General features: G+C 46.9%; 1 protein-coding gene across 4 annotated transcripts in view; it reads left to right on the forward strand.

Annotated features, from left to right (window-relative positions):
* Nucleotides 1-1,576: 1,576 nt before the first annotated feature.
* The window catches only part of AK4 (adenylate kinase 4), a 60,185-nt gene continuing 37,780 nt past the window's right edge, over nt 1,577-23,981 (forward strand). For 2 of the 4 annotated variants that reach the window (XM_054720893.1, XM_054720895.1), the window contains exons 1-2: nt 1,577-1,658; nt 2,231-2,503. In XM_054720893.1, coding sequence (XP_054576868.1) covers nt 2,359-2,503 — 145 coding nt within the window. In that variant the 5' untranslated portion in view covers nt 1,577-1,658; nt 2,231-2,358. The other 2 variants (XM_054720896.1, XM_054720894.1) reach the window with 2 other exon arrangements.

Below are 23,981 nucleotides of genomic sequence, written 5' to 3' on the forward strand. Positions count from 1 at the left end.
ATCAAGAGACCACACGTCTCCCATGTCTCTCAATGCTTATTTCACTAGAGCAGTGGTTTTTAAAGTGTGGTCTCCAGATCGCCAGCTGCAGCATTACCTGGGAACTTATTAGAAATGTCCACCTTAGACCCACAGAATCAGAAACTGGGATGGCACTCAACAATCTGTTTTAATAAGCCCACGGAGTGATTGAGACAGGCTCAGGTTTGCAAACCAGCACATAGTATCTACTATAGATGATAAGGCATGTGGCAGGAAGAAGAGGGGAGATGTAACCCATCCTACTCCCTGCCTCAGCTCTTCTTTGTTCCAGGCGAAGGGCTGAAGGGGCTCAGCTGAGTTCTACAGCAGCTCCGATACATTAGAGAGAATTAATGCTGCCCTGGATTGGTGGTTCTTGTGTGCTCCCAGGTAGCCAGACACTAGGTGCCGCCTGGCTGTAGGTGTGTGTGGAGAACAAGGGCTGCAAGGGGCAGAGAAAGGATAGGTGCTAGGCTCTTCCCCCACCCCAGCCTCCCAACAGCCAGCCCTCCAGGAACCTAGAGGAGGCTCCTTTCCACACTCTCCCGCCCCATCTGTGCGCCATGGTTGGTGGCTCAGAACCTTGCAATGGATTCTCAAAGGCAGCAAGCTTGTGGAAGGAGGGAAGAGAAGGGGAGTTGGTGGAATGCAAATGTATATATATGGAAGGCACCTGTTTTTCTCTGCTGGCTATTTTTACTTTATCCTGAAGGGACCATAATATCAGAGGTGGGGAAATAATAGAAATTCATTTGCACTTTAGCAATATCTCTGGCAGCTGTGAGGATGGATTGACAGAAGCCAGAGACGTATGGGCAGGCAGTTAGCACACTAGTCCCAGCGGGCAATGAAGGCTGTGTGGGGTGGGAGCTGATTTAAGATGCTATGAATTTGGATATGCATGGGGAGGGGAGGAGAGGGAGATGATGGCACCCATTTGGACTTGATTAGTTGTAAGCATAGTGTCAACAGCTGGGCCCTGAAGTCCTGGAATCAGTTGGCAATAGGATCCTGAGCGCAGGTGAGTGCTGACCCCACCTCCTTCCTTCTGCCCCAAAGCCTATGCTTTGGAATCAGGCAGATGAGGGTTCAAAACACCCGCTGGAATGTGGCTTCCACGAGAGCAAAATTGCGTCTCTGGTTTCCAGCTGTATGCTGAGCGCCTGTGTCTGGCACACAGTAGGCACTCGATAAACGTTTGTTGAATGAATCAACGAATGAAACGAATGGCCACACGCCAGGCCTCCTTTCCTCACCTGTGCATACCCGACCAGGAATGGTCCTTGCCTGAGGAAATCACCTGGCCCCCAACTTGACGCACAGTCGGCGCTCAACAAGTTGTGTTATTTCCCCTGAACCACAAGAAAGCGCTTTCTGTCTCTTGTGTCTTCCCACCTCCCTTCGCCCCTACAGCCCCTACTGGGTCTTGGGGAGCACGTGGGCCGGGAAGGCGGGGTGGCAGCGCGGTGGGCAGGGGAGCGGACGCGGGCCGGCGTCTCGCGCGGAGCCGGGCTCCTCGGCTTACGTAAGGCGCGAGCCCCGCGCGGACGCCCGGGACCGGAGTGGGGGCGGGCAGAGGCGGCACCGCCCAGCGGGATCTGGGCTGCAAGCTGTGGGAGCGCCGCGTCCCGGCCGAGGTGTGTGTTTATGTGGCTGCTTTGGGTGGAGAGGCGCCGGACTCCGGCTCCTCGCGGCGGGGAGCGCATCCGTCAACCCGCGGCGGAGGTGGGCGCTGCGCTGTCAGTGCGGGCAGCGGGCGCAGCGGCCACTGCGACTCCCGGGGATGTGACAGCCGCAGGGAAGGGCCGAGGCGGGGGTTCAACGCCGCCCACGTGCGAGGACCCCGGCAGGGGCTCAGCGCCTTGGCCGCCCGGTGCGAGGGGCGACGGGGGGAGGGGTGCGCCTGGAGTCACCGCCGATCCGGCTTCCCTTCTGTGTGGGACTGGCTGGAGGATGCCGGGCTGCCCGGCCCCTAACTCGGATGCGGTGTGGGGAGCGAGATGGAGGGATCGAGGTGGGACTTGCCCCGGCCCACCTCTGAGCCCCAAGGCTGATGGTGCCGGGGGCGGGGACGGGGGACTTCTCCCAGCTCCCGGCTTGGGGCGCGGAGGGCGGGGAGGTGCAGCGTGGCGCCTCACTCCGCCTTCCAGCCGCCCCGCCGCGGGCTGAAGGGAGGGGCTGTCTTATAACTCTCTCTCCTTCCCTGCAGGGCGGCCGCCGAGTCCCCGCGCGAGCGGAGAGTGTCAGGAGCCGGCGCAGGAGAACCAAAGTTCCCGGTGCGTCTCCGAGGCCGCCGTCCGGCTAGCGCGCGTGGCTGCCCCACTCCACGCGAAGGCGATGGCTTCCAAACTCCTGCGCGCGGTCATCCTCGGGCCGCCCGGCTCCGGCAAGGGCACCGTGTGCCAGAGGATCGCCCAGAACTTCGGCCTCCAGCATCTCTCCAGCGGCCACTTCTTGCGCGAGAACATCAAAGCCAACACCGGTGAGGGAGGTTCGGGGGCGAGGGGCGGGGGTGAGCCGAAGCGGGTTAGGCTTAGGCCGGGGAGGCTAACGGCCGGAGCGGGGCTGGGTCTCCTCGGGCCCCGGGCGCCCTTCCCCCGCCCGCGTGTGGTCGTGCAGCCTCCTACGTGCCGGGCCGCATGCAGCCGGTGGCCCGCGGCTGTGCGCCGGGGGAGAAGGCCGACGCCCGCCGGGAGGAAGGTGGGCGGTGCGCGCCGCTCCTCTCCGCCCGGGCTCCTCCTGCCTTGGGGAAAAGCCGGTAACCACCGAGCTGTGGGAGCTGACAACGCCAAGCTCCTCTCTGGCCCTGTTTCCTTAAGGCAAAGCCGACCCCACTCCCCAGCGCCTCGCGTCGATCCGGGAGCCCACTCCTCTGGCCCTGCCCCCCGCCCCCCGCCGAGCGCCGCCCACCTGTGGGAGTCCGCCGGTGCGCGCTGGGGAACCTGTGGCGCCGCGGTGCTCGGAGCCGCGCGCTGTTCCAGCCCCTCAGTGTGGCCTCAGGTCTCCGGGCAGAGCCCTGGGTGGCTCTGAAAGGCCTGTCTGTTCCGTGGCCATTTGCTAAGGTAAATTCTCACCACGAACTCCCCCCTTCTCCAAGCCTGGGCCTGGCCGCGAGGAGACTAGATCTGATAAATTGCATATTGAATCCAGATTGCAAAGAGCTGGCTTTTGGAGAATGCCTCCCTTGGCTGGCGTGATGATTTTGGGGATAAAGATCGCCTGATCTCCCAGGCTTTCAGGACAGCCCTCTTCCCTCTCCTGCCACCCCACCTTCACACGAGTTAATTAACTGGCATCAAAAGGCGAGAGAGGTAGCTGTTGTGCTTCGAGCCAGGTACGTAACCCTCCTGGGATGCAGATCCTTATAATTAGCAACTTCTTTATGAAAAGTTATTGCAAACGGGGTACTTGACAATCGCTTCCCTTCCCAGTGTCCAAGGTGGTTATTATCCAGGGATCTTTTTTATTTTATTTTATTGATTTCAGAGAGGAAGGGAGAGGGAGATAGAAACATCGGTGATGAGAGAGAATCTTTGATCGGTTGTCTCCAGCACGCCCCCTACTGGGGATCGAGCCCGCAACCCGGGCATGTGGCCTTTAACCAGAATCCAACCCGGGACCCTTCAGTCCGCAGGCGGGTGCTCTATCCTTTGAGCAAAACGGGCCAGGACATTATCCAGGGATCTTGATTACAGAAGCATATATTAGTTTGAAAAGTTAGGAATTACCTATCTCAAAGGCAGAGTTTATTATGTCAAGCTGGTAGTAAAAGCAAGTTTTTACTTTGATTTTCAAGAATACTCCCCCCGCCCCTTCCCCCCCCCCCCCCCCCATCCATCTCTTGAAAGGAAGATCCCTGGTTACACCTGGAATTTTCTCTGGGAGGTATAGTTACTTAAATTAGGTCTATTTTAATTTTAATACCACATTCAAAGGCATTTGATTTCAGAGTTTGGGATGGTTCTTTCTGTTTTGGGGGAGAGCAATGTGAGAGGGAAGGCTGGCTCTCAACCTAAGGGTTTTGTGATGAGGCCCCTTGTCCATGGTAGGTAGATGGAGGCATAGTGAGGGGAGGAAATGCTAGAGTGGGATTGAGCCCATTTCTTAGCATTCCCTATACCTGACTTTGTGACTTGTTTCCATCTGGCATGAAGGGCTTCACACCTTTCCTCCGTGGGGCTGGCTTATTGGCCCTTTCCTTATTTATTTATTTATAAAATGTTTTCAGTGATTTTTAGAGAGGAAGGGAGAGGGTGAGAGAGACATCAGTTGGCTGCCTCCCCCTTCCCCCACACCGGGAATCAAACCGGTGACCTGTTGGTGCACAGGATAGTGCTCCACCACCTGAGACACACCAGCCAGGGCTCTTTCCACTTTTAAAGAGAATGGGACAGGAAGGGGCGTATTTCTGCTCTTTCTTAGAGGTTTTGAAAAATTTCCACTTGCTCTTTTCCCTTATTCTCATTTGCTTTTTCATTTAACTTTCCTTTGTTCTGAATTTTGAATTTTAGTTGTTATTCTCTTTCAAATACTTCTATCTCCCCTTCCTCCGTCCCCCATTTCTCCTTGGACTAAGAAGAAGTGACTATGAAATGTTTAGATTACCTTTCCTTTTCTTCTGTCGGGAATCGAGTAGTTTTTGCATGAACCCGATTAGAGAAGAAAAATAAAGGATAGCAATTTGTTTGTAAAGTGGCTTATTTCTAGTGGACTTGGACACTGTTTTTGGATTATATTTCTCAGAAGGTCTAAGAGTCTTACTGCTTAGTAAATAAAACATTCCACAGTATTTATTTTTTGTTACCTGCTGTTTTCTTTTAGCTCATTTCCTGGTAGAGAAGCACAACAACCCCTGAGTATGTACCCCCTTTATAGATGAATGTTTGAAGGAGATGATGAAACAACAAAACCCCAGGAAATAAAACCTTGGGAGGAATTTGAATTGGAAAGTAGCTGGGCCATCTGTTCCAGCTTCCATTAGGGCATATCCCTGTCCACATGGCTTTCTGGCAGCCTCTGCCTGGTGAAAAGCTGCTCCTTCAGGGAAGAGCTGCTCTTTGCTTCTGGGAAATCTTCCTTCCTCCACCTACCCTGGCAGAATTGGTCTCTTTTCTGCACATGGCTTGCCGAGGTCACATACAGTTATAACAAAGTGCAACCTGTGCCAGTGATTCATCCTATAGATACTTACTGAGTACCTGCTATGTGTCAAACAGTGTTCTAGTGTTACCGGGGAGAAGAGGAGATAAGGATGAAATGGGACAACCAATGGGTCTGGGCTGCCTGTCACCACTTGAGCCAATTAAGCAGAGACAGAGTTGAATCATAAATGGCATTTATTTCAGTAATGCTGGCAGTATGGGAGAGCAGCAGGTCATCCCCAAAAGTCTACTCTGCACCCCTCCATGGTGAAGTAGACAAAAGAAATAAGAATGGTTATGCAGAATGGGTATTTCTGGCAATGTGGGCTGGGGCGGGACTTGTTTGGGCTACAAGGTTGTTAATCCATGATAATAAGAGAATGGACTTCATCCCAAGGTTAACTCCCAGGTCCCAGGGGCATACAACCCCAGGTTAGAATGTACTTTCTTTAATCAGAACAATCAAGGTTAACAGCAAGATTTCTTATGTCTGTAGCTAGTCCCCATATTCTATTTCTGCCCCTAACAAGGAGACCTCGGTTCTTGTCTTCTTGAAGGAAAGATTTCAATCAAGAGACAAAGTGTAAAGCCGAAACCGGTTTGGCTCAGTGGATAGAGCGTCGGCCTGCGGACTCAAGGGTCCCAGGTTCGATTCCGGTCAAGGGCATTACCTTGGTTGCGGGCACATCCCCAGTAGGGGGTGTGCAAGAGGCAGCTGATCGATGTTTTTCTCTCATCGATGTTTCTAACTCTCTATCCCTCTCTCTTCCTCTCTGTAAAAAATCAATAAAATATATTAAAAAAAAAAAGAGACAAAGTGTAGAAAAGTAAGCAAGAATTTATTGACCACAGCAAAAACATACTTAGGAGAATGAAACAAGGAAGAGCATAGGAGAAGCAACAGTAGAGCCTAGGTTGGGCTGCCTTAGGTCACCGGGAAGTCAGAGAATAGGGGGCCTTGGAGACAAGGTTCAGGGGGTTAGTCTGGGATGAGTTGCCACTCCCCATTGCTCCCCTGGTTGCAAGCCTCATGGGGTCCCTTAGAGATGAGGAGATATGTTTTTATTTCCAGGAGTTTTAAAGACAGGGGAAGGCTTAGGGCGAGTTAATAGAATATTCATTTGCTGATGTACCAAAATGAAAATGAGATTGTCTTAAAAAAAAAAAAATATATATATATATATATAATTGATTTCAGAGAGGGAGAGGGAGAGAGATAGAAACATCAGTGATGAGAGAGAATCACTGATTAGCTGCCTCCTGCACACCCCGCACTGGGGATCGAGCCCGCAGCCCCCAGCACATGCCCTGACCAGGAATTGAACGGTGACCTCTTGGTTCATGGGTAGATGTTCAACCACTAAGCAACACTGGCTGAGCTAGTCTCTTAATTTGTCTGCCCTTAGGTGTGGTTGGCAAATGGCACTTAATTGGATTTCTGTTGTCTGAGTAGGGTGATTTAAGCTATTTACCCTCTGGTTGGGGAAAAGTGCAAACCATTTACTCTTTTTCTTAAAAAAAAGTATTTTTATTGATTTCAGAGAGGAAGGGAGAGGGAGAGATAGAAACATCAATGATGAGAGAGAATCTTTGATCAGCTGCCTCCTGCACGTCCCCTATTTGGGATCGAGCCTGCAATCTGGGCATGTGCCCCTGACCAGAATCAAACACAGGACCTTTCAGTCCGCAGGCTGAAGCTCTATCCATTGAGCCAAACAACTAGGGCCCATTTACTCTTAAGTGTCCTTGGTTTAGGGAAGATAGGAATTAATAGGTGGCTGCAAACTGCTCTTTAATTGTCTTTCTTAGTTTTCCTATTCCACTTGTCCTGGAATTTTACTAGCTTCTTACTATTCTGTAGCACCAGGTGCTGGGGTCGATAGCAATATTGAGATGATCTTGTGCCCCTTGTCCCTTCTACTTTCACCATGTTTCAGTTCCCACTTGTAGAGGGATTTGCAAACAAACAAACATAAAAGGAGTTCAACAATGGGTCAGGAATTTTATGGACACTTTCCCCAGAAGGAGTCAAACAGCCTCCAACTAGCAAATCCATTCTGCTTAATTGGCTCCGATTTTTGGTAAAAGTTTGTACTTACTATTTTGAAGGAGGAAAAATTTTCTTCTACCCTTTGTTAGAACATGGAATTGGCTTTATTAAGTACTAGAGGCCTGGCGCATGAATTCGTGCATGAGTGGGGTCCGGCTGCCTGCCCTGATGGGGCCGATTAGGCCGGGCTGCCTTGGGGGAGGGGCTGAGGGCAGTTGGCTGGCCAACCCTGGCCCCTGGCTGAACTCCTGGTCGAACTCCCTGTGGAGGGGGAAATTTGCATATTAGCTTTTTATTATATAGGATTCATGAAGGGGCAACATCCCATCTAGCAACCAGAAGGGCATTCAAAAGGGTTGGCTAAGGGAGCCATTAGCAAAAGAAAACAGATTTTATCTTTTCTTTGGAAGGGGTTGGGGGTGGGGATCATGGAAAGGGTTTTCATCATGCACATTTTTTTTATTCCTGTACTAGAGGCCCAGTGCATGGCATTTGTGCATGGGTAGGGTCCCTAGCGGCCAGTGCCTTCTCTCGTTCTGTGCTGCCCCCTGATGCTCAGCACACATCATAGCAAGTGATCGAACACCTGAGGGAACACTTTGCATATTAGGCTTTTATATATATAGATTGGTCTTTATTTAAATGAAAAATTAATTTATCTTTTGTTGACATGCAATATTCTATTAGTTTCAGGTGTACAACATAGTGATTAGACATTCATATACCTTATGAACTGATCACCCCATAAGTCTAGTACCCATCTAACACCATATACAGTTATTGCAATGTTACTGACTGTATTGCCTATGCTGTACTTTACATCTCCATGACTTTTTTTTTTTAACATTTTTTATTGATTTTGGAGAGGAAGGGAGAGGAGAGAGAGAGAGAGATAGAAACATCAACGATGAGAGGGAATCATTGATTGGCCGCCTCCTGCACGCCCTCCACTGGGGATCGAACCCACAACCCAGGCATGTTCCCTTGACTAGAATCAAACCCTGGACCCTTTAGTCTGCAGGCTGATGCTCTATCCACTGAGTCAAACCAGCCAGGGCTCCATGACTTTTTATAATTGAGACTAGAAGCCCGATGCATAAAAATTCATGCACTGGAGGGGAGGGGGTCCCTCAGCCCGGCTTGCCCCCTCTCACAGTCCAGGAGCCCTCAGGGGCGGGAGGCGACCCAGTGATCAGAGGAAGGCGATGCCCTTATCACACCTCTGCTGCTGCCACTGCTGGCAGCGCAAGCCTCAGCTGGCCCTGGTTACTTGAGCCACGGGTGGCCCTGGGCGACTGGGCAGCCACCATCCAAGGCTTGCCTGTGCCTCAGACCTGCCCTGGGCAGCTGGGAAGCCACCATCCAAGGCTTGTCTGTGCCTCAGGCTGGCCCTGTGCGGCTGGGGGCTGAGGGGACTGGGGGACTTCTGAGGCAGGCGCAAGGAAAGGCTGGATCCGCTTTGGGGCAGGCCTGGCCATGTCATGCCTGCTGCCCCTGGCGAGGCTGAGAGGACTGGGCGCCACCATCTTGTGGCTGTGGGCGCTGCCATCTTTGAGGGCGTGGCAGTCAATTAGCATATTTCCTCCTTATTGGCTGTGGGCACCGCCATCTTTGTGGGGGCGTGATGGTCAATTAGCATATTCCCTCTTTATTAAATAGGCTGCTTCTTTCTCTGGGGGATATAGAGGGCCCAAGTAACAGATTACCTTATTGGTGTTGACCAGAAAAGTCTAGATTGGTTGATTAAGATTGTTTCCAGTGAGGGTAAAAATGTAATTGGACTAAATATTAAATCTAGTTTTGGTATCACGGGTTTTTAGCACCAGTGAGGCCATTCTGGGGGCTTGTGGTTTTTCTCTTTAACACCTTCTTGATTTTTCTGGCTGGTCTAATAAAATTGACATGAGGCAGATTAGCAGGAGAGAAACAAAAGTTTAATAACATGTGTCTTTTCATCTGTATATATAGGGAAGACCCTGGAAAACAATAACTTTACAAAATGGCAGAAGCTATCACCTTTAATAGCATCTTCAGCTAAGGACAAAGGATGTTGGAGGTGGAGAGTCAGTTATGGGAGGTCACCAGGAAAAGCACAATAAACAAGTGTAATATTGTTATGCATTGACAGTGAAGGCAGGCCTGGTAAAGTGAGAGAAATACCCCCACAAATGGAGATTTTCCTTACAAATATAAGTATTCTTTACAAAGGGTAACTTCTACTTTGTTTTCAGAGCTTCTCCCCTGTCTGCAGCTGTTTCTTAAAAATAACCCATGTAAATAATCACTATCCCAAAGAGGCAGATTTTGGGGTGGCAAGCGATGTTCCCCTTCAGTCCCATCTTTGAAACTTCAAATAAGAAGTTTCACATTCCAGGAGCAACGCTGGTAGATTGTTCCATATTTTATTAAAAGCGCCTTAATCTTGCCGAAACCGGTTTGGCTCAGTGGATAGAGCGTCGGTCTGCGGACTGAAAGGTCCCAGGTTCGATTCCGGTCGGGGGCATGTACATTGGTTGCGGGCACATCCCCCGTGGGGGTTGTGCAGGAGGCAGCTGGTCGATGTTTCTCTCTCATCGATGTTTCTAGCTTTCTATCCTTCTCCCTTCCTCTCTGTAAAAAATCAATAAAATATATTTTTTAAAAAAAATAAAAGCGCCTTAATCTTGAGCCTGGGTCAGGCCAGTTAAGCAGTTGTCTCTCATTTCAGGATGTGGTCTGGCAGGTGAGCTCCTGACATTCGGTCTATATTGAGCAGGCAATCAGGTAATTAATAAGAGGCATCTCTAAAAAACAAGAGAAAAACAGCGGTTAATGGTTGGAGCAAATTGTACATCAGTTTCTGAGCCAAGGGGACAGCCGTCAAAGATTTCAAGATGTCAGGCTCGAAGCTTCTGTTGCAGGTTGAAATGTCTCTGATGTCATCATGTGTTCTGGAAAACTTTAAAAAAATATATTTTTATTGATTTAGAGAGGAAGGGAGAGGGAGAGATAGAAACATCAATGATGAGAGAGAATCATTTATTAGCTGCTTCCTGTACTCCCCTTCCTGGGGATTGAGCCCGAAATGGAATTGTGACCTCCTGGTTCATAGGTCGATGCTCAACCACTGAGCCATACCGGCTGGGTTGGAAACTATTAGTGGCTTATATCAGGCCTGGAGATTGTCTAAACATCAGCTATTGAAGCAATTTTGGTGGTTTCTCTTATGTTTACATCAAGTCGTCTTGTGTAGGAGGCGGGAACAGCACCATGTGTCTGACCTGTGTGGTCAGACCAAACCTGGGTTCAGTAACCTCGGTACAACCCTTAAAAATGTAAATATACTTCACAAAGGCTAACTTCTATTTATTTTTCAGAGCTTCTCACATGTCTGCGGTTCTTTTTAAAATGTATTTTTATTGATTTCAGAGAGGAAGGGAGAGGGAGAGAGGGATAGAAACATCAATGATGAGAGAGAATCATTGATCAGCTGCCTCCTGTATGCCCCAAACTGGGGATTGAACCCGCAACCCAAGCATGTGCCCTGACCGGTAACCGAACTGTAACCTCCTGGTTCATAGGTTGACACTCAACCACTGAGCACACATGCTGGCTGGGCTTATGTCTGCTGTTCTTAAAAATTAACCAGCCTGAAATAATATCCCAAAGAGGCATATTTTGGTGTGACAGACTCTGCTTCCTGTAGATTGAGATTAGCCTTGTTAGCTGTCACACATTAGCTTTGCCTCGTCTGCCTGGAGCCGTGCAGGCTGAGACTTATCAAATACCTTACTTGAAGACTCACCCCAAATTTTTGGCTCACTGCATAAGTAAATAGAAGAGAGAGTTCTCTTAGATTGACAGGAGCTGGGCTCTCAGTCATAAGGAATATTAACGTGTGTGTGTGTGTGTGTGTGTGTGTGTGTGTGTGTGTGTATGTGTGTGTGTGTTGTATGAGTGCACGTGCACACATGGGCTCAGTCCCATTAGCACTTTTTATGTGTAGTGAGAGCTTCCTTTGTTCAGTGATGGGTGACTGGAACCTTCCTCTCTGAAGGATGTGAGAATCCTGTGCTAAGATTTGGACAAATAGTGGTGTTTTGAAATCACATTATTCTGGACTGGATCTATCTTAAGTGCAGGAAAGTTAGCAACTTTTTATTTGAAAGCATCCTGGACTTGACTGAGAGAAAAGATGCTCAAGAACAAGCCTGTTTCTGCTCTTACTTTTTAACTGCAGCTCTTGCTGGGGTTTGCAGATGGGACTAGCATTTTAAATTAGACTATGGTCTGAGTCTCTCTTCTCTGAAAAGATGACCTAGTTCAGAGGGTTCAGGGTTTGGGGGTATTTTTAAGGGGTACTCATTAAATATAATTGTATCTTTCTGTGTAAGTGAAAACTTACATTTAAAAGATATACTGGAGGATAGAGAAGCTGTGTTAGAGAGACTTGAGAGATAGATTTTAATAATATACCTAAAACATATAGTTAGCCTTTGTGTAGATCCTACAGGGTTCTTGGCTTATTATAGGATTTATAGAATAAGCTATGTTCTATTTTTTCTCTAGCTTGGTGAGAGCAGGGATGTAGCCTAGGCCAAGGAGTCTGACCAATTTTGAAGCAACTCTTCAGTCTGCAGGTCCACTCCACACCCCCTTACCTTCTGGTTCCTTTGAGAGTTTTCATATTTTGTAGAGAACTATTTGTGACTTGAACCAAGGGTTCCATGACAGTAGGTCTTAGCCACAGGAGCTGCTGAATCTGAGCATTCTTTCAGTGCTGTCATTTTTTTTTTAAAGTAGCTTTTTCTGATTAAAGCCATGCCTTTTAGAAGAATTAGTAAATGTGAAAATGGAAATAATTGAAGAGGCAATAAAAATTACCCATAATACTACCCTGACACCTGAAAATTGTTATTTTTTTCTTTCCTGTGTCTTTGTCCCACTACCCCCAACAAACTAACTTTTGTCCTCCCACTTAGATAAATTGTAATTTTTTTCTGCTTTTTTATTTTTAATATATTTTATTGATTTTTTACAGAGAGGAAGGGAGAGGGATAGAGAGTTAGAAACATCAATGAGAGAGAAACATCAATCAGCTGCCTCCTGCACACTCCCTTGCTGGGGATGTGCCCGCAACCAAGGTACATGCCCTTGACCAGAATCAAACCTGGGACCTTTCAGTCTGCAGGCTGATGCTCTATCCACTGAGCCAAACTGGTTAGGGCTTTTTCTGCTTTTTTAAAAAAAAATTTTAAATGGATTTTTTAAAGAGGGAGGGAGAGGGAGAGAGGAACATCGATGAGAGAGAAAACATTGATCAGTTGCTTTCTGCACAACCCCTTACCCCCCCCCCCCCCCCCCCCCGCTGGGATCGAGCCTGCAACCCAGGCATATGTGCCCTGACTGGGAATCGATCTGGTGACCTCTTGGTGCATGGAACGATGCTCAACCAACTGAGCCACACTGGCCAGGGCTTTTCTGTGTTTTTCAAACTTCTTAAAGCATTTTTTAAAAATCCTTACCTGAGGATATGTTTTTAACTGACTTTAGAGGGAGAAAGGAAGGGAGGGAGGCAGGGAGAGAGAGAGATATGTGAGAGAGAAACATTGATCAGTTGTTGCCTCCCATACACATTCTGTCTGAGGATCTCACCTGCAACTAGGTATGTGCCTTGACCAGGAATCAACCTACAACCTTTTGGTGTACAGGATGATATTCCAACCAATTGAGCCATCAGGCCAGGGCTCTTCAAAAGCATTCTTAATTTCTGTTATTCCATTTATTCAGCAGATATTTTTTTTACTAGGTACTCATATCTATTTGCTTTTAGAAATGTGAGTCCCCAGAGAGGTGAGAGGATGAGGAGGTTAAGAGGACAGATGAGTCCATATGGAGAAAACAGGATAGTATTAGATAGAAGAACATGTTATGAAGGAAATGAAATGGTGATGAGTTAGTAATGAGGGCTAAGGTGGCTATATCCTAGGTGGTGTGATTAGGAAAGTTCTCTGAGAGATGAATAGCCATAGGGATGAACATACAATGATCTAGGATCACAAATGTTTGAGGGAGAAGCAAGTGCCAAGGCCATGAAGTGAAAACAAGCACAGCTTGTTTGAGGAACAGAAAGAAGGCAGTATTTTTGGATCCTAATGAGCAGTGGGAATGTGGAAAGAGGTCAGGTGAGGGTGTTGAACAAATATGAGCCACAAGTGTCCTGGAAAGGATTGGATTCTATTTCATGGCACTGGGAAGCTATTGAAGGGGTTTGAAATAGGACAGTGACTTTTGGCTTGACCTAAAATTTGACCTTTGGGATTGCTGTGTGAAGTGACTGCAGGTGAGCTAGAATGGTGTCAAAGGAAAGGGTTATAGTATCTGATCCATATCACCTTTTCTGGCTTCCATTGCTTGTGCTTATCCTTAATGTACATACAAACACTGTGCCCCTGTAGTTTATGAAACTTTCAAACTTCCTGGAACTCAAGTGATGGCAGTTGATCATGAAACTAGTAAATAGAGTACTAGGCTATTAGCTATAAATCCACCCATTATACAGGACATATTGAATTGCCTGTTTCCTTTAAAATCTACCAAGTATATTGTTCAAGGGCATCCTATCTAATAAAAGAGTAATATGCAAATTAACCATCACTCCACTACACCCACCAGCCACGCCCACCAGCCGATCAGGAGCGATTATGCAAATTAACCCAACCAAGATGGCTGCAGCCATAGAGAAAGCAGGAGGGAGGCTTGGGTTTCCCCAGCAATGGAGGAAGCCAAGCTTTCTGCACACCCTGGCCGGCCCAGGCCTCCACTTAAGGCTACAAAGTTTCAATTATGGAAGATAAATCCCAAGAAAAATGGCGGCAGCCATGGAGCTGGAGAGAGCAGGCTAGGGTTGCCCCCGGCGACGGAGGAAGCCAAGCTTTCCACCTGCCCTGGCTGGCCTAGGCCTCCACTCCAGGCTACAAAGTTTCAATTATAGAAGGTGAATTAACCCCAACAGAAATGGCTGCCGCCACGGAGCGAGCAGAAGGCTTGGCTCCACTCTAGGCTACAAAGTTCCAATTGTAGAAGATAAATAAATCCCAGATACCAGGGCCTCCGCTTGGGTCGCCGGGGGGCATGGCCGGCCTGCAAACCACCACAAGCCCCTCGCCCAGGCCGCCCCACACCCCAAGGGAACCCCCACCCTGATCCGGGACACCCTTCAGGGCAAACAGCTGGCCTCCACCCATGCACCAGGCCTCTATCCTATCTAATAAAAGAGTAATATGCAGATTGACCATCACTCCAACACACAAGATCAAGATAGCTGCCCCCATGTGGTCAAAGATCCTGCCCCCATGTTTTTTTTTTTTTTTTTTTTTTTTTTTTTTTTAATTTTATTTTATTTTTATTTATTTTTAATTTCTTTATTGATTAAGGTGTCACATATTTGTCCTCATCCCCCCATTCCCATCCCACCCCTCTCCCCATGCATGCCCCAATCCCCTGTTGAACTTAACCGTTGGATAGGCTTATATGCATGCATACAGGTCCTTTGGTTGAACTCTCCCCCTCCCCCCCACCCTCCCCCTACCCTCTTCTATCCTCCCTCTGAGGCCCGATAGTCCGATCGATGCCTCCTTGCTTCTGGTTCTGTTCTTGTTCCTCAGTCTATGTTATTCATCATTTCCTCTAGATGAACGAGATCATATGTCACTAATGTGAGACGAGCAATAATATTTATGCTGACAGGCAAATGAATCAATCTGTAGCGAGCTTCCCCCTGGACCAACAGTTCTTTTGAGACCCAATTTCGATGTCCAGTAGTTCCTTATGTGTACATGTCAGCACTGACCCCTCAGCTCTGGATGGTGGACAAATGGTGGTAACGGAGGTCCGACTCCCTCTGGTTTGGTCTCGGCCGAACCCAGGGCACGGCGTCACCCGGACTAAGGGGCACGTGGCCTCACCCATACCCAAGGGGCGCGTGGTCTCACCCGTGCCTGGGACCCAGCCTCACCCGGATGGATCCAGGGGCGCACGGCCTCACCCAGACCCAGGATCTGGCTTCACCCGTACCCAGGGACGCTTGGCCTCTCCCAGACCCAGGGGCACGTGGCCTCACCCGGGCTTAGTTGCACAAGGCCTCACCTGGATCCAGGGACACATGGTCTCTCCCGGACCCAGGGACGCCTGGCCTCTCCCAGACCCAGGGCCACTTGGGCTCACCCGGGCCTAGGTGCACGAGGCCTCACCCGGATCCAGGGACACATGGTCTCACCCGGACCCAGGGACGCTTGGCCTCTCCCAGACCCAGGGCCACTTGGGCTCACCCGGGCCTAGGTGCACGAGGCCTCATCCGGATCCAGGGACGCATGGTCTCACCCGGACCCAGGGATGCTTAGCCTCTCCCAGACCCAGGGGCACGTGGCCTCACCCGGGCCTAGGTTCACGAGGCCTCACCCGGATCCAGGGACACATGGTCTCACCCAGACCCAGGAACGTTTGGCCACTCCCAGACCCAGGGCCACTTGGGCTCACCCGGGCCTAGGTGCACGAGGCCTCACCCAGATCCAGGGACACATGGTCTCACCCGGACCCAGGGACGCTTAGCCTCTCCCAGACCCAGGGGCACGTGGCCTCACCCGGGCCTAGGTGCACGAGGCCTCACCCGGATCCTGGGACGCATGGTCTCACCCGGACCCAGGGATGCTTGGCCTCTCCCAGACCCAGGGCCACTTGGGCTCACCCGGGCCTAGGTGCACGAGGCCTCACCCGGATCCAGGGACGCATGGTCTCACCCGGACCCAGGGACGCTTGGCCTCTCCCCGACCCAGGGCCACTTGCTGCCCCCATGTTGACACAAGATGGCCAGCAGGGGCGGGCAGTTGGGAGGGACCAGGCCTGCAAGGGAGGGCAGTTGGGGGCGATCAAGCCTGCAGGGGAGGGCAGTTAGGGGTGACCAGGCCGGCAGAGGAGGGAAGTTGGGGGCAAAAAGGCTGGCAGGGGAGCAGTTAGACATCAATTAGGCTGGCAGGGCAGTGGTTAGGGGCAATCAGGAAGGCAGGCAGGTGACAGTTGGGAGCCAGCAGTCCTGGATTGTGAGAGGGATGTCCAACTGCAGTCGGACATCCCTCAAGGGGTCCCAGATTGGAGAGGGTGCAGGCTGGGCTGAGGGACACAACCCTCTCCCCGCCCCCCCCCCCATGCACGAATTTCGTGCACCGGGCCTCTAGTTATATTATACCATCTGCTCTTCAGTACTCTGTGCGGTCCATGTTGTGAGATTTAAGGACTTGGAAATTATGTTTGTCTTGTACAGTTTTAGACAGTATGCTTTCACAGAGTGTCAGATATGACAACCATGTATTATTATTGTGTTTCAGCAGACTAGGTTGGCTTTTTCAATGCGTGAGGAGGTAGTAGAGGCTTTGGAATACTCTGTGCCTTTCCCCTCCAATACTTGCAGTTTGGTTCACAGGTTGGCCTTTATGGCACAGAAGGTCTCATTTGTATAGCTTCACGCAGTCCAAGTAGATAGCTGATGTTACATTTGAACAGCCTCACTTCTAAATTTTAAGAATTCTTATACTAGTTACATGACAGATCAAGCATCCTTTACTTAGCCAGTGAGAGTGACAGTATTGAAACAATGCAGAGTTACTCCTGCTCATCAAATTGCCCAGAATCTAGAAATCAACTGTTTTTCTGTTCTTCAGCACTTCTTTTTTCTTTTTTTTTTTAAATATATTTTATTGATTTTTTACAGAGAGGAAGAGAGAGGGACAGACAGTTAGAAACATCAATGATAGAGATACATCGATCAGCTGCCTCCTGCACACCCCCCCACCGGGGATGTGCCCGCAACCAAGGTACATGCCCTTGACCGGAATCGAACCCGGGACCCTTCAGTCCACAGGCCAACGCTCTATCCACTGAGCCAAACCGGTTTCGGCCTTCAGCACTTCTTGACCAGCAACCTGTGATGCTGGCACTTTTTGTAATTCTTGTGACTTGGTCATTATAACTAACATTTGCAGTGAGTCAAGCATGTGCTAGGCCCGGTACTGGCTATTGTGTGCATATTATCTTTTAGTCCACACACAAATCTATAGAGCTGTTGTTACTATGTCACTTTGAAAATAAAGAAATGGCCTCAGAGGTTGAGTTACTTGCCGTAGGTCAAACAACCAGTTGATAGAGAAGCTTGCATTCCAACTTGGGACTCTGTAGCTAGGGATAAAACTTCCCATGCTGCCATTCAGGTACTCCAGTAACTACTGAAATGTCCACTTCATGTCTCATAAATGCCACACTCGGACAGTGGACAGCAGGGAATTACTGCAGCTAGGTTGTCCGCAGGTGCACAGAGATTCAGCAGGTTCTTTAAGGGTGAGCTAGAGGTACGTGGTTTGTTGTTGTTCTGTCCCTAAAACATTAAAAATCTAAAGAAGGAAACATTGGCTTCCTTCTCCCTCCTCCAAAAAGGACTAAAAAAGGTCTAACATAGAAACCATGTGTTATTGTGGGGAGGTAGAAGTTGCTTTTTATCATAATGGTCAGAGTTCTGGAATAATACCTGACTTTGCTATTTCGTTAGTCAAGTGACAGACCTTTCTGTGCCCTCATTAGGTATAGGGAGCCACTGAAAAATAAAACATGGGCTCTAACCCACAAGACACTTACAATCTAGGGTTCAAGTTCTAGGATCTGTATTATGTTCTCATGAGTCATGGCGGAGTATATGTTTGTGGATGAAATATTAAAATCATGGACCAGAAGGGGAGGGCATTGTCCAGATGTACCTTTCTCTAGTAATGCCTTTCACACTTACTAATCTCTCAAAGTCCCTTTTCCATTCATTGCCTCTGTGAGGCTTTTTCCACAGCTGTTGCAGCTACATGTCATTTCCCTCTCTGACATTTCTTTTATTACTAATCTGCACTTATAATATGGTATTCATTATCAGCTCCCTGTAAGATGATCTGTTTCATAACTTTAGTTATAGTCTGTTGCCATCTGAATAGTAAATCCATTAGTGTCAGTTCAGTTCAACAAATGTTTTTAGCAGGAGGGAAGATGTGCTATATACAAGGGAAAATAATCAAGATAACCTTGTATTCCTTATGTCTTATACCTTATATCTTGTGTAAGTACTACAAAGAAAACACAACAGTACAATGCCAGATAGTGACCGGGGAAGACTGCTTTAGATTGTGGAGTTGAAGAAGGTCTCCCCGAGGTGATGTTGAAGCTGAGCACTGAATGAGGGCAGGAGCCAGATGTGTGAAGATTTGGGGACAGAGGGAACAGCATGTGGAAAGAGCCTGATGTAGGAGTGAGCTTTCCATCGGTGGAGAGAAGAGGAAGCAGGTGTCTGGAGCACTGAGGGAGGAGATGGTAGAAGATTTTTAACTCTCATTACTTCAGTGGCTTAGTAATTAAAAAACAAAATCAAGAATCTCAGCTTGGAATAAAATAAAAGCGTAAGACCTCCTTTCCAGTAAGCTCATGGCTTTGTTTCAGTTTTCTAGGGTTTTTAGGAACTAAACACTATGCATAACAATGAATGTGTTAAGTTTAATTATTTGTTCCATTGCTTAATGTCTTCGAGTTGGAAGGGATTTTAAGTCCTTCTGTCCAAGTGGCCATTCTGTGCTGGATCCTTTGGGTCCTTTCTATAGCAGCTGACAGCCAACTTGCCTCCTCCGGATCAGGCTCTTTCATTGCTGGACAGGTCTAATTGTTGGGAGATTTTCGCCTTATACTGAGATGAAAGCCAACTTCTTGAAACTGCTACCCATAAACTGTCATCTACTTGTCCAACGTAAGTCTCTTGGAGCCGCATAAATTCAATCCATTAGTTCTTTAGATAATTGAAAATAGTTGCTAGGCACCACCTCCCTGACGTTTAGGTTATTTCCACCCCATCCTCCCTCCCACAAGAAAAGTAGTCCTAGTTCTCTCAACCATTCTTCCCATGATACCATTTCCAGATTCTTTTTCAGCCTGTTCCACTGACCCTTTTTGACAGCAATGTCCATCACCACATTTACCTAAATGTGGTGAGACCATTGTAGCTGAAGTGGATTTATTTCTAAATTTTACCCTCTTTGTAAATGAACACATTATTTGGGAGTATTTGTGAACATTGCCCTGCAATGCACTGTAGCTCAATTAGCCTCCTAACACTGACAGTATTTGAGGGTATGTACCAGGGTCCTCTCAGATCCTAATTACTGGCACCAGCTACTTCAGGCCACTCAAATCTGTAGTCCTGTCCTTTCTCTTTTTTTTACACTATCACTTTATTTTTTAAAAATATTTTTATTGATTTCAGAGAAGAAGGGCAAGGGAATGAGAGAGAGGGAAACACCAATGATGAGAGAGAATCATTGATCGACTCTCTCCTCCACGCCCCCTACTGGAGATCGAGCCCACAACCATGGCATGTGCCCTGACCAGGAATCAAACCTATGAACCTCCTTGTTCATAGGTTGATGCTCAACCACTGAGCCACACTGGCTGGGCTGTATAACCTTGGCCTTTTAAGTGAGGATCCAGACTCATTCCTTGGCTCATTCCAAGAGTTAGGATTACTAAAGATTTAAGGATTAAATTAGAAAAATTCCAGGAGTTTGGTGAAATTAACTCAGTGTAAACATTGCAGGACATTGATTAGAAATGAATAAATCAAGACTAAATTTGCCCAAATTGTCATTAATTGTGGCTTATTTGGATTGTTTTCCACATATTTCTTAAAATTAAGGCCTGTATAGATTTATGCTGAATGCCTTAGTGATGCAAAGCTCTGAGAGGTAGTATGGTGTCTTTAGAGCATGGGCTCTGAGCCACATAGCTGAGTTTGGAATCTGACTTGGCTACCCTAGCTCTGTGGTCTTAGGCAAAGTAGCTGTTTTTGTTTACTCACTTACAAATGAGAGTAACTGTAGAGCTACTTCATAGGGTTTCCTGTGAGTATTAAGTTAATACGTGGTGGCAGGGCTGAGGCAGGGTGTGGGCAGTCTTCTTGAGTGAAAAATTTAAGGGGGCACCAAAAAAAAATCCAAAATTCAATAATTAAGTAATAGTTTGAAGCAATAAAATGAAAAAAATACCAATCTTTTACTTTTTATTTATTTTTTAATTTTTATTTTTATTGAATTTATTTGGGAGACATTGGTTAATAAAATTACATAGATTTCAGATGTACAATTCTATAATGCATCATCTGTATATTGTATTGTGTGTTCCCTACTCCAAGTCAAGTCTCCTTCCATCACCATTTATTCCCCCCCCTTACCCTCTTCTATCTCCAACAACCCCTTTTGTTTTGTTCTTGCTAAATCCCTTAATCTTTTTCATCCAGCCCCCCATTCCCCTCCCCTCTGACAGCTTTCAGTCTATTCTCTGTATCTGAATCTGTTTTATTTTGAGTATTAGATTCCACATATGAGTGAAATCATATGGTACTTATCTTCCTCTGACTGGCTTATTTCACTTAGTATAATATTATCCAGGTCCATCCATGGTGTCACAGAGGGTGAGATTTCCTTCCTTTTTTATGGCCAAGTAGTATTCCATTGTGTAAATGTACCACAGTTTTTAATATCAATATTTTAAATAAATACTAGATTCAGTAGGACTGAGATTAGGGGATAGTCAGTGAGTTGTACAAGTGCAGGGTTGGATCCTGTCTTTATTTAAAATTTTTCATAGCCTTTCATCACGGTTATTTTGTATTAATTTTGATGTTTTAAAATATTGCAACAAAATGTTATTTGTCTTGATTGCTGGATGTATTAACCCCCCACCCCCCCGCCTCTTCAATTTTTCCCCCCAAGGTGAGTGCCTCACTCATCTCACCCAACTAGCAGGCCAGTGTGTTGGTGTTTGTTGTTGGTAGTGGGTTTCCAGTTGCCCTTCTATGTTCTTCTGGCTGGACTAAATCAGACTAACATGAGACGGATTAACAAGAAAAGGAACCAGATTTATTGCATATGTACATATGGGTGGTTCCCTAAGAATATGGGGCCCAAGAACAGATGGGGCAGTTAAAGGCTTATATGCCATCTCCAGCTAAGGAGAGGGGGGAGGAGTTGTGATTTGGGACTTCAAAGGGCCGGAAGGCAATTCACATGGAGATTGAAAAGCAAATATTTGATAAATAAGTGTTTACTGGGTCATCTTGACCATGGGAACTGGGAGGACTTGTTAGGTTCCTCCCTATCACACTTTTTTTGTATTAAACTATAGTTATCTCTGATAATAGTTCCTTCTTGGAGCAGGTCCTCTGTCTAAATTCCTTTTAGACAGAGGGAAGGTCAATGGTTTTTCTCGAGTTTGTTTCTTGAAAATAACCAGCTTAAAATGATCAATATCTCAAAAGGCATATTTTGGGGTGGCAGATTTTGTTTTACGTTAATTGCAATGATATTTTGTAGAGGAAATGAATTCTAAGAGCTTAGTGGAAGGATTAATTTTCTCCCAACATGATATTTCTATTAGTTATCTCAGTGCCAGTCTAAATCTTATAATCAAGGTCAGTTTTAGGTTCTGAATGTCATGTTTCAAACTCTGCTGGAGCTCAAACCCCAGAGAATAAAAAATGGGAACACTTAGCTTATGTCTGGAGGAACCTAGCCAAGCCAAACAGCACTGAAATATTGCTTGTCCTTGATGGCCAGGGTTGTGAAAGACAGCCACAGATGGTGGCTGAGCCATAGCTGGAACTACTGTTAATCTGTTCGAGATGCTCTAAGTGATAGGAGCCAGGAATCCACCCACTAGGGCTGGGGGAGGTGGGTGGGAAGTAGTGTTTCTAGAAGCTAAATTATGATGATAGAATCTTTCTGTAAATCTGGATCTATTCCAATTTGCTTTCAGTTATATAGACCTGATTATAAACATGTCTTAGAAATCTGTTTCATAATTAGTGGCCCTTGAAAGGCAAAAAAAAGTTGCAGAAACAGTTTTTTAAAGCTTTATTCTTGGCAGTCCAAGTGTTACACAAGGCAAGGCAGCTGTTATCTGTTGGGGCATCATCCCTATTGCCGTGGTCTCTCTTCCTCCCTCCCTCCTTCCCTACAATTCTCTCTTTGATCTTTTTTTTTAACTTTTTGACAGATTTATTCAATGGTACTTTTCTGCACAAGTAGTAGAAATAGTTGCTCTTAAATGAACTAGATATTGTTGATGCTTTGTATAAAGTAGGTAGAGGTGAATAAACTAATCATTATAGCTGCTATCATTGGCTTTGATTTAAATTTATCTGAATTTTCTCCTTTATTTTTTAAAAATATATTTTTATTAATTTCAGAGAGGAAGGGAGAGGGAGAGAGAGATAGAAACATCAATGATGAGAGAGAATCATTGATCGGCTGCCTCCTGCACACCCCCCACTAGGGACTGAGTCCGCAACCCAGGCATGTGCCCTTGACCAGAATCAAACCCAGGACCCTTCAGTCCGTAGGCTGATGCTGTAGTCACTGAGCCAAACCAGCTAGGGCTATCCTTTTGTTTTTAGATTGCAAAGAATGTACTTGAGAACTGGAATGAGTTTAAAACACAACTATATTTTGTTGGCTACTGCCAGACATTACTGCCTTGCTGTGGCGAGCTGACTCAACTGCATGAATTTGATTATTTTCCCCAAAAATCTTTTTATTGATTTTTAGAGAGAGGGGCAGGGAGAGAGAGAGAGAGAGAGAGAGAGAGAGAGAGAGAGAGAGAGAGAGAGAGAGAGAGAAACATTGATGTGAGAGCAGAACATCCATCTGCTGCCTCCTGCACTCCCCCTACCCAGGATCGAACCCGAAATCTTGGCAAAGCCACATTGGTCAGAGTGAGTTTGATTATTTTTAGAGACTCCAGGTATCTTCTGGCTTAGCATTAAAAACAACAACAACAGGGATGGGAAATTCTTGTCTCAAAAAGAATGTATGTCACCTTCTTTGTACCAATTTTTAGAGCACAGCTGTGGCAGCTCAGCTACTTATGCCTGCTTTGTTTAACTCCTGTCATTTGGCAGGTGGAGAAAGAGTGAAAGTTTTAAAGAGAGTCTAAAATTAGTATATCTGGTGCAACATTCAGTTTCCCATATATGCTATTTGGAATAGCAATATGTAGCAGAAGAAGATACAGAGATTTGAGTACAGAAGAAGCTTAGAGGTTGAAATCCAGGGGCCAGTGCAGTTTGATTCATGAAGGAAATATTCTCAGATATCTAGGAACTCATGGAATAGAAGCCACTGTGCAAATAGATTGTCTTACCCTGAAAGTGATCCTTGGTTTAATGGGCAGGGTTTAATGTTTCCTATTGGGTAATGTAGCAGCTCATCTTTAGATTAGTTAGTGAAGTAGGACTTCCTGAGGTGCAAAATGAAATCCAATGCTTTTTCTTCCTCCCCACTACTTCTGCTCTGGGGCCAGCTTGGACTGAGTTAGAGATTTGCAAACCAAAATCTTGGCTGTTAGTTTTGCGTCATTATGAGGTGTAACAAGGGATTGATTGCACGGGGTGGGAGCAGATGTGCTCTTACCGTGGGAGTGACTGGTGACACTGGCTAATATAACAGTCAGTGCCGTGTGGCTGGTCCTCCAGCATTATCTCTTGCATTAGTAAGCTTTGGGTCCCCATCACCTGCTTGGAAGGCACGTAGTATTCTACTCCACTCCACTGTCTATGCGCCTCTCCCTAATGACCTCTATCTCAGATTTCATGCTTCTGGAATTCTTCACTTCTGCTTGCAAGTCTTTTCTTGTAAGGGCTGCCCTTTTCTGCACTCCTTCAC

Source organism: Eptesicus fuscus, chromosome 9 (assembly GCF_027574615.1).
Source record: "Eptesicus fuscus isolate TK198812 chromosome 9, DD_ASM_mEF_20220401, whole genome shotgun sequence".
Lineage (NCBI taxonomy): Eukaryota > Metazoa > Chordata > Mammalia > Chiroptera > Vespertilionidae > Eptesicus > Eptesicus fuscus.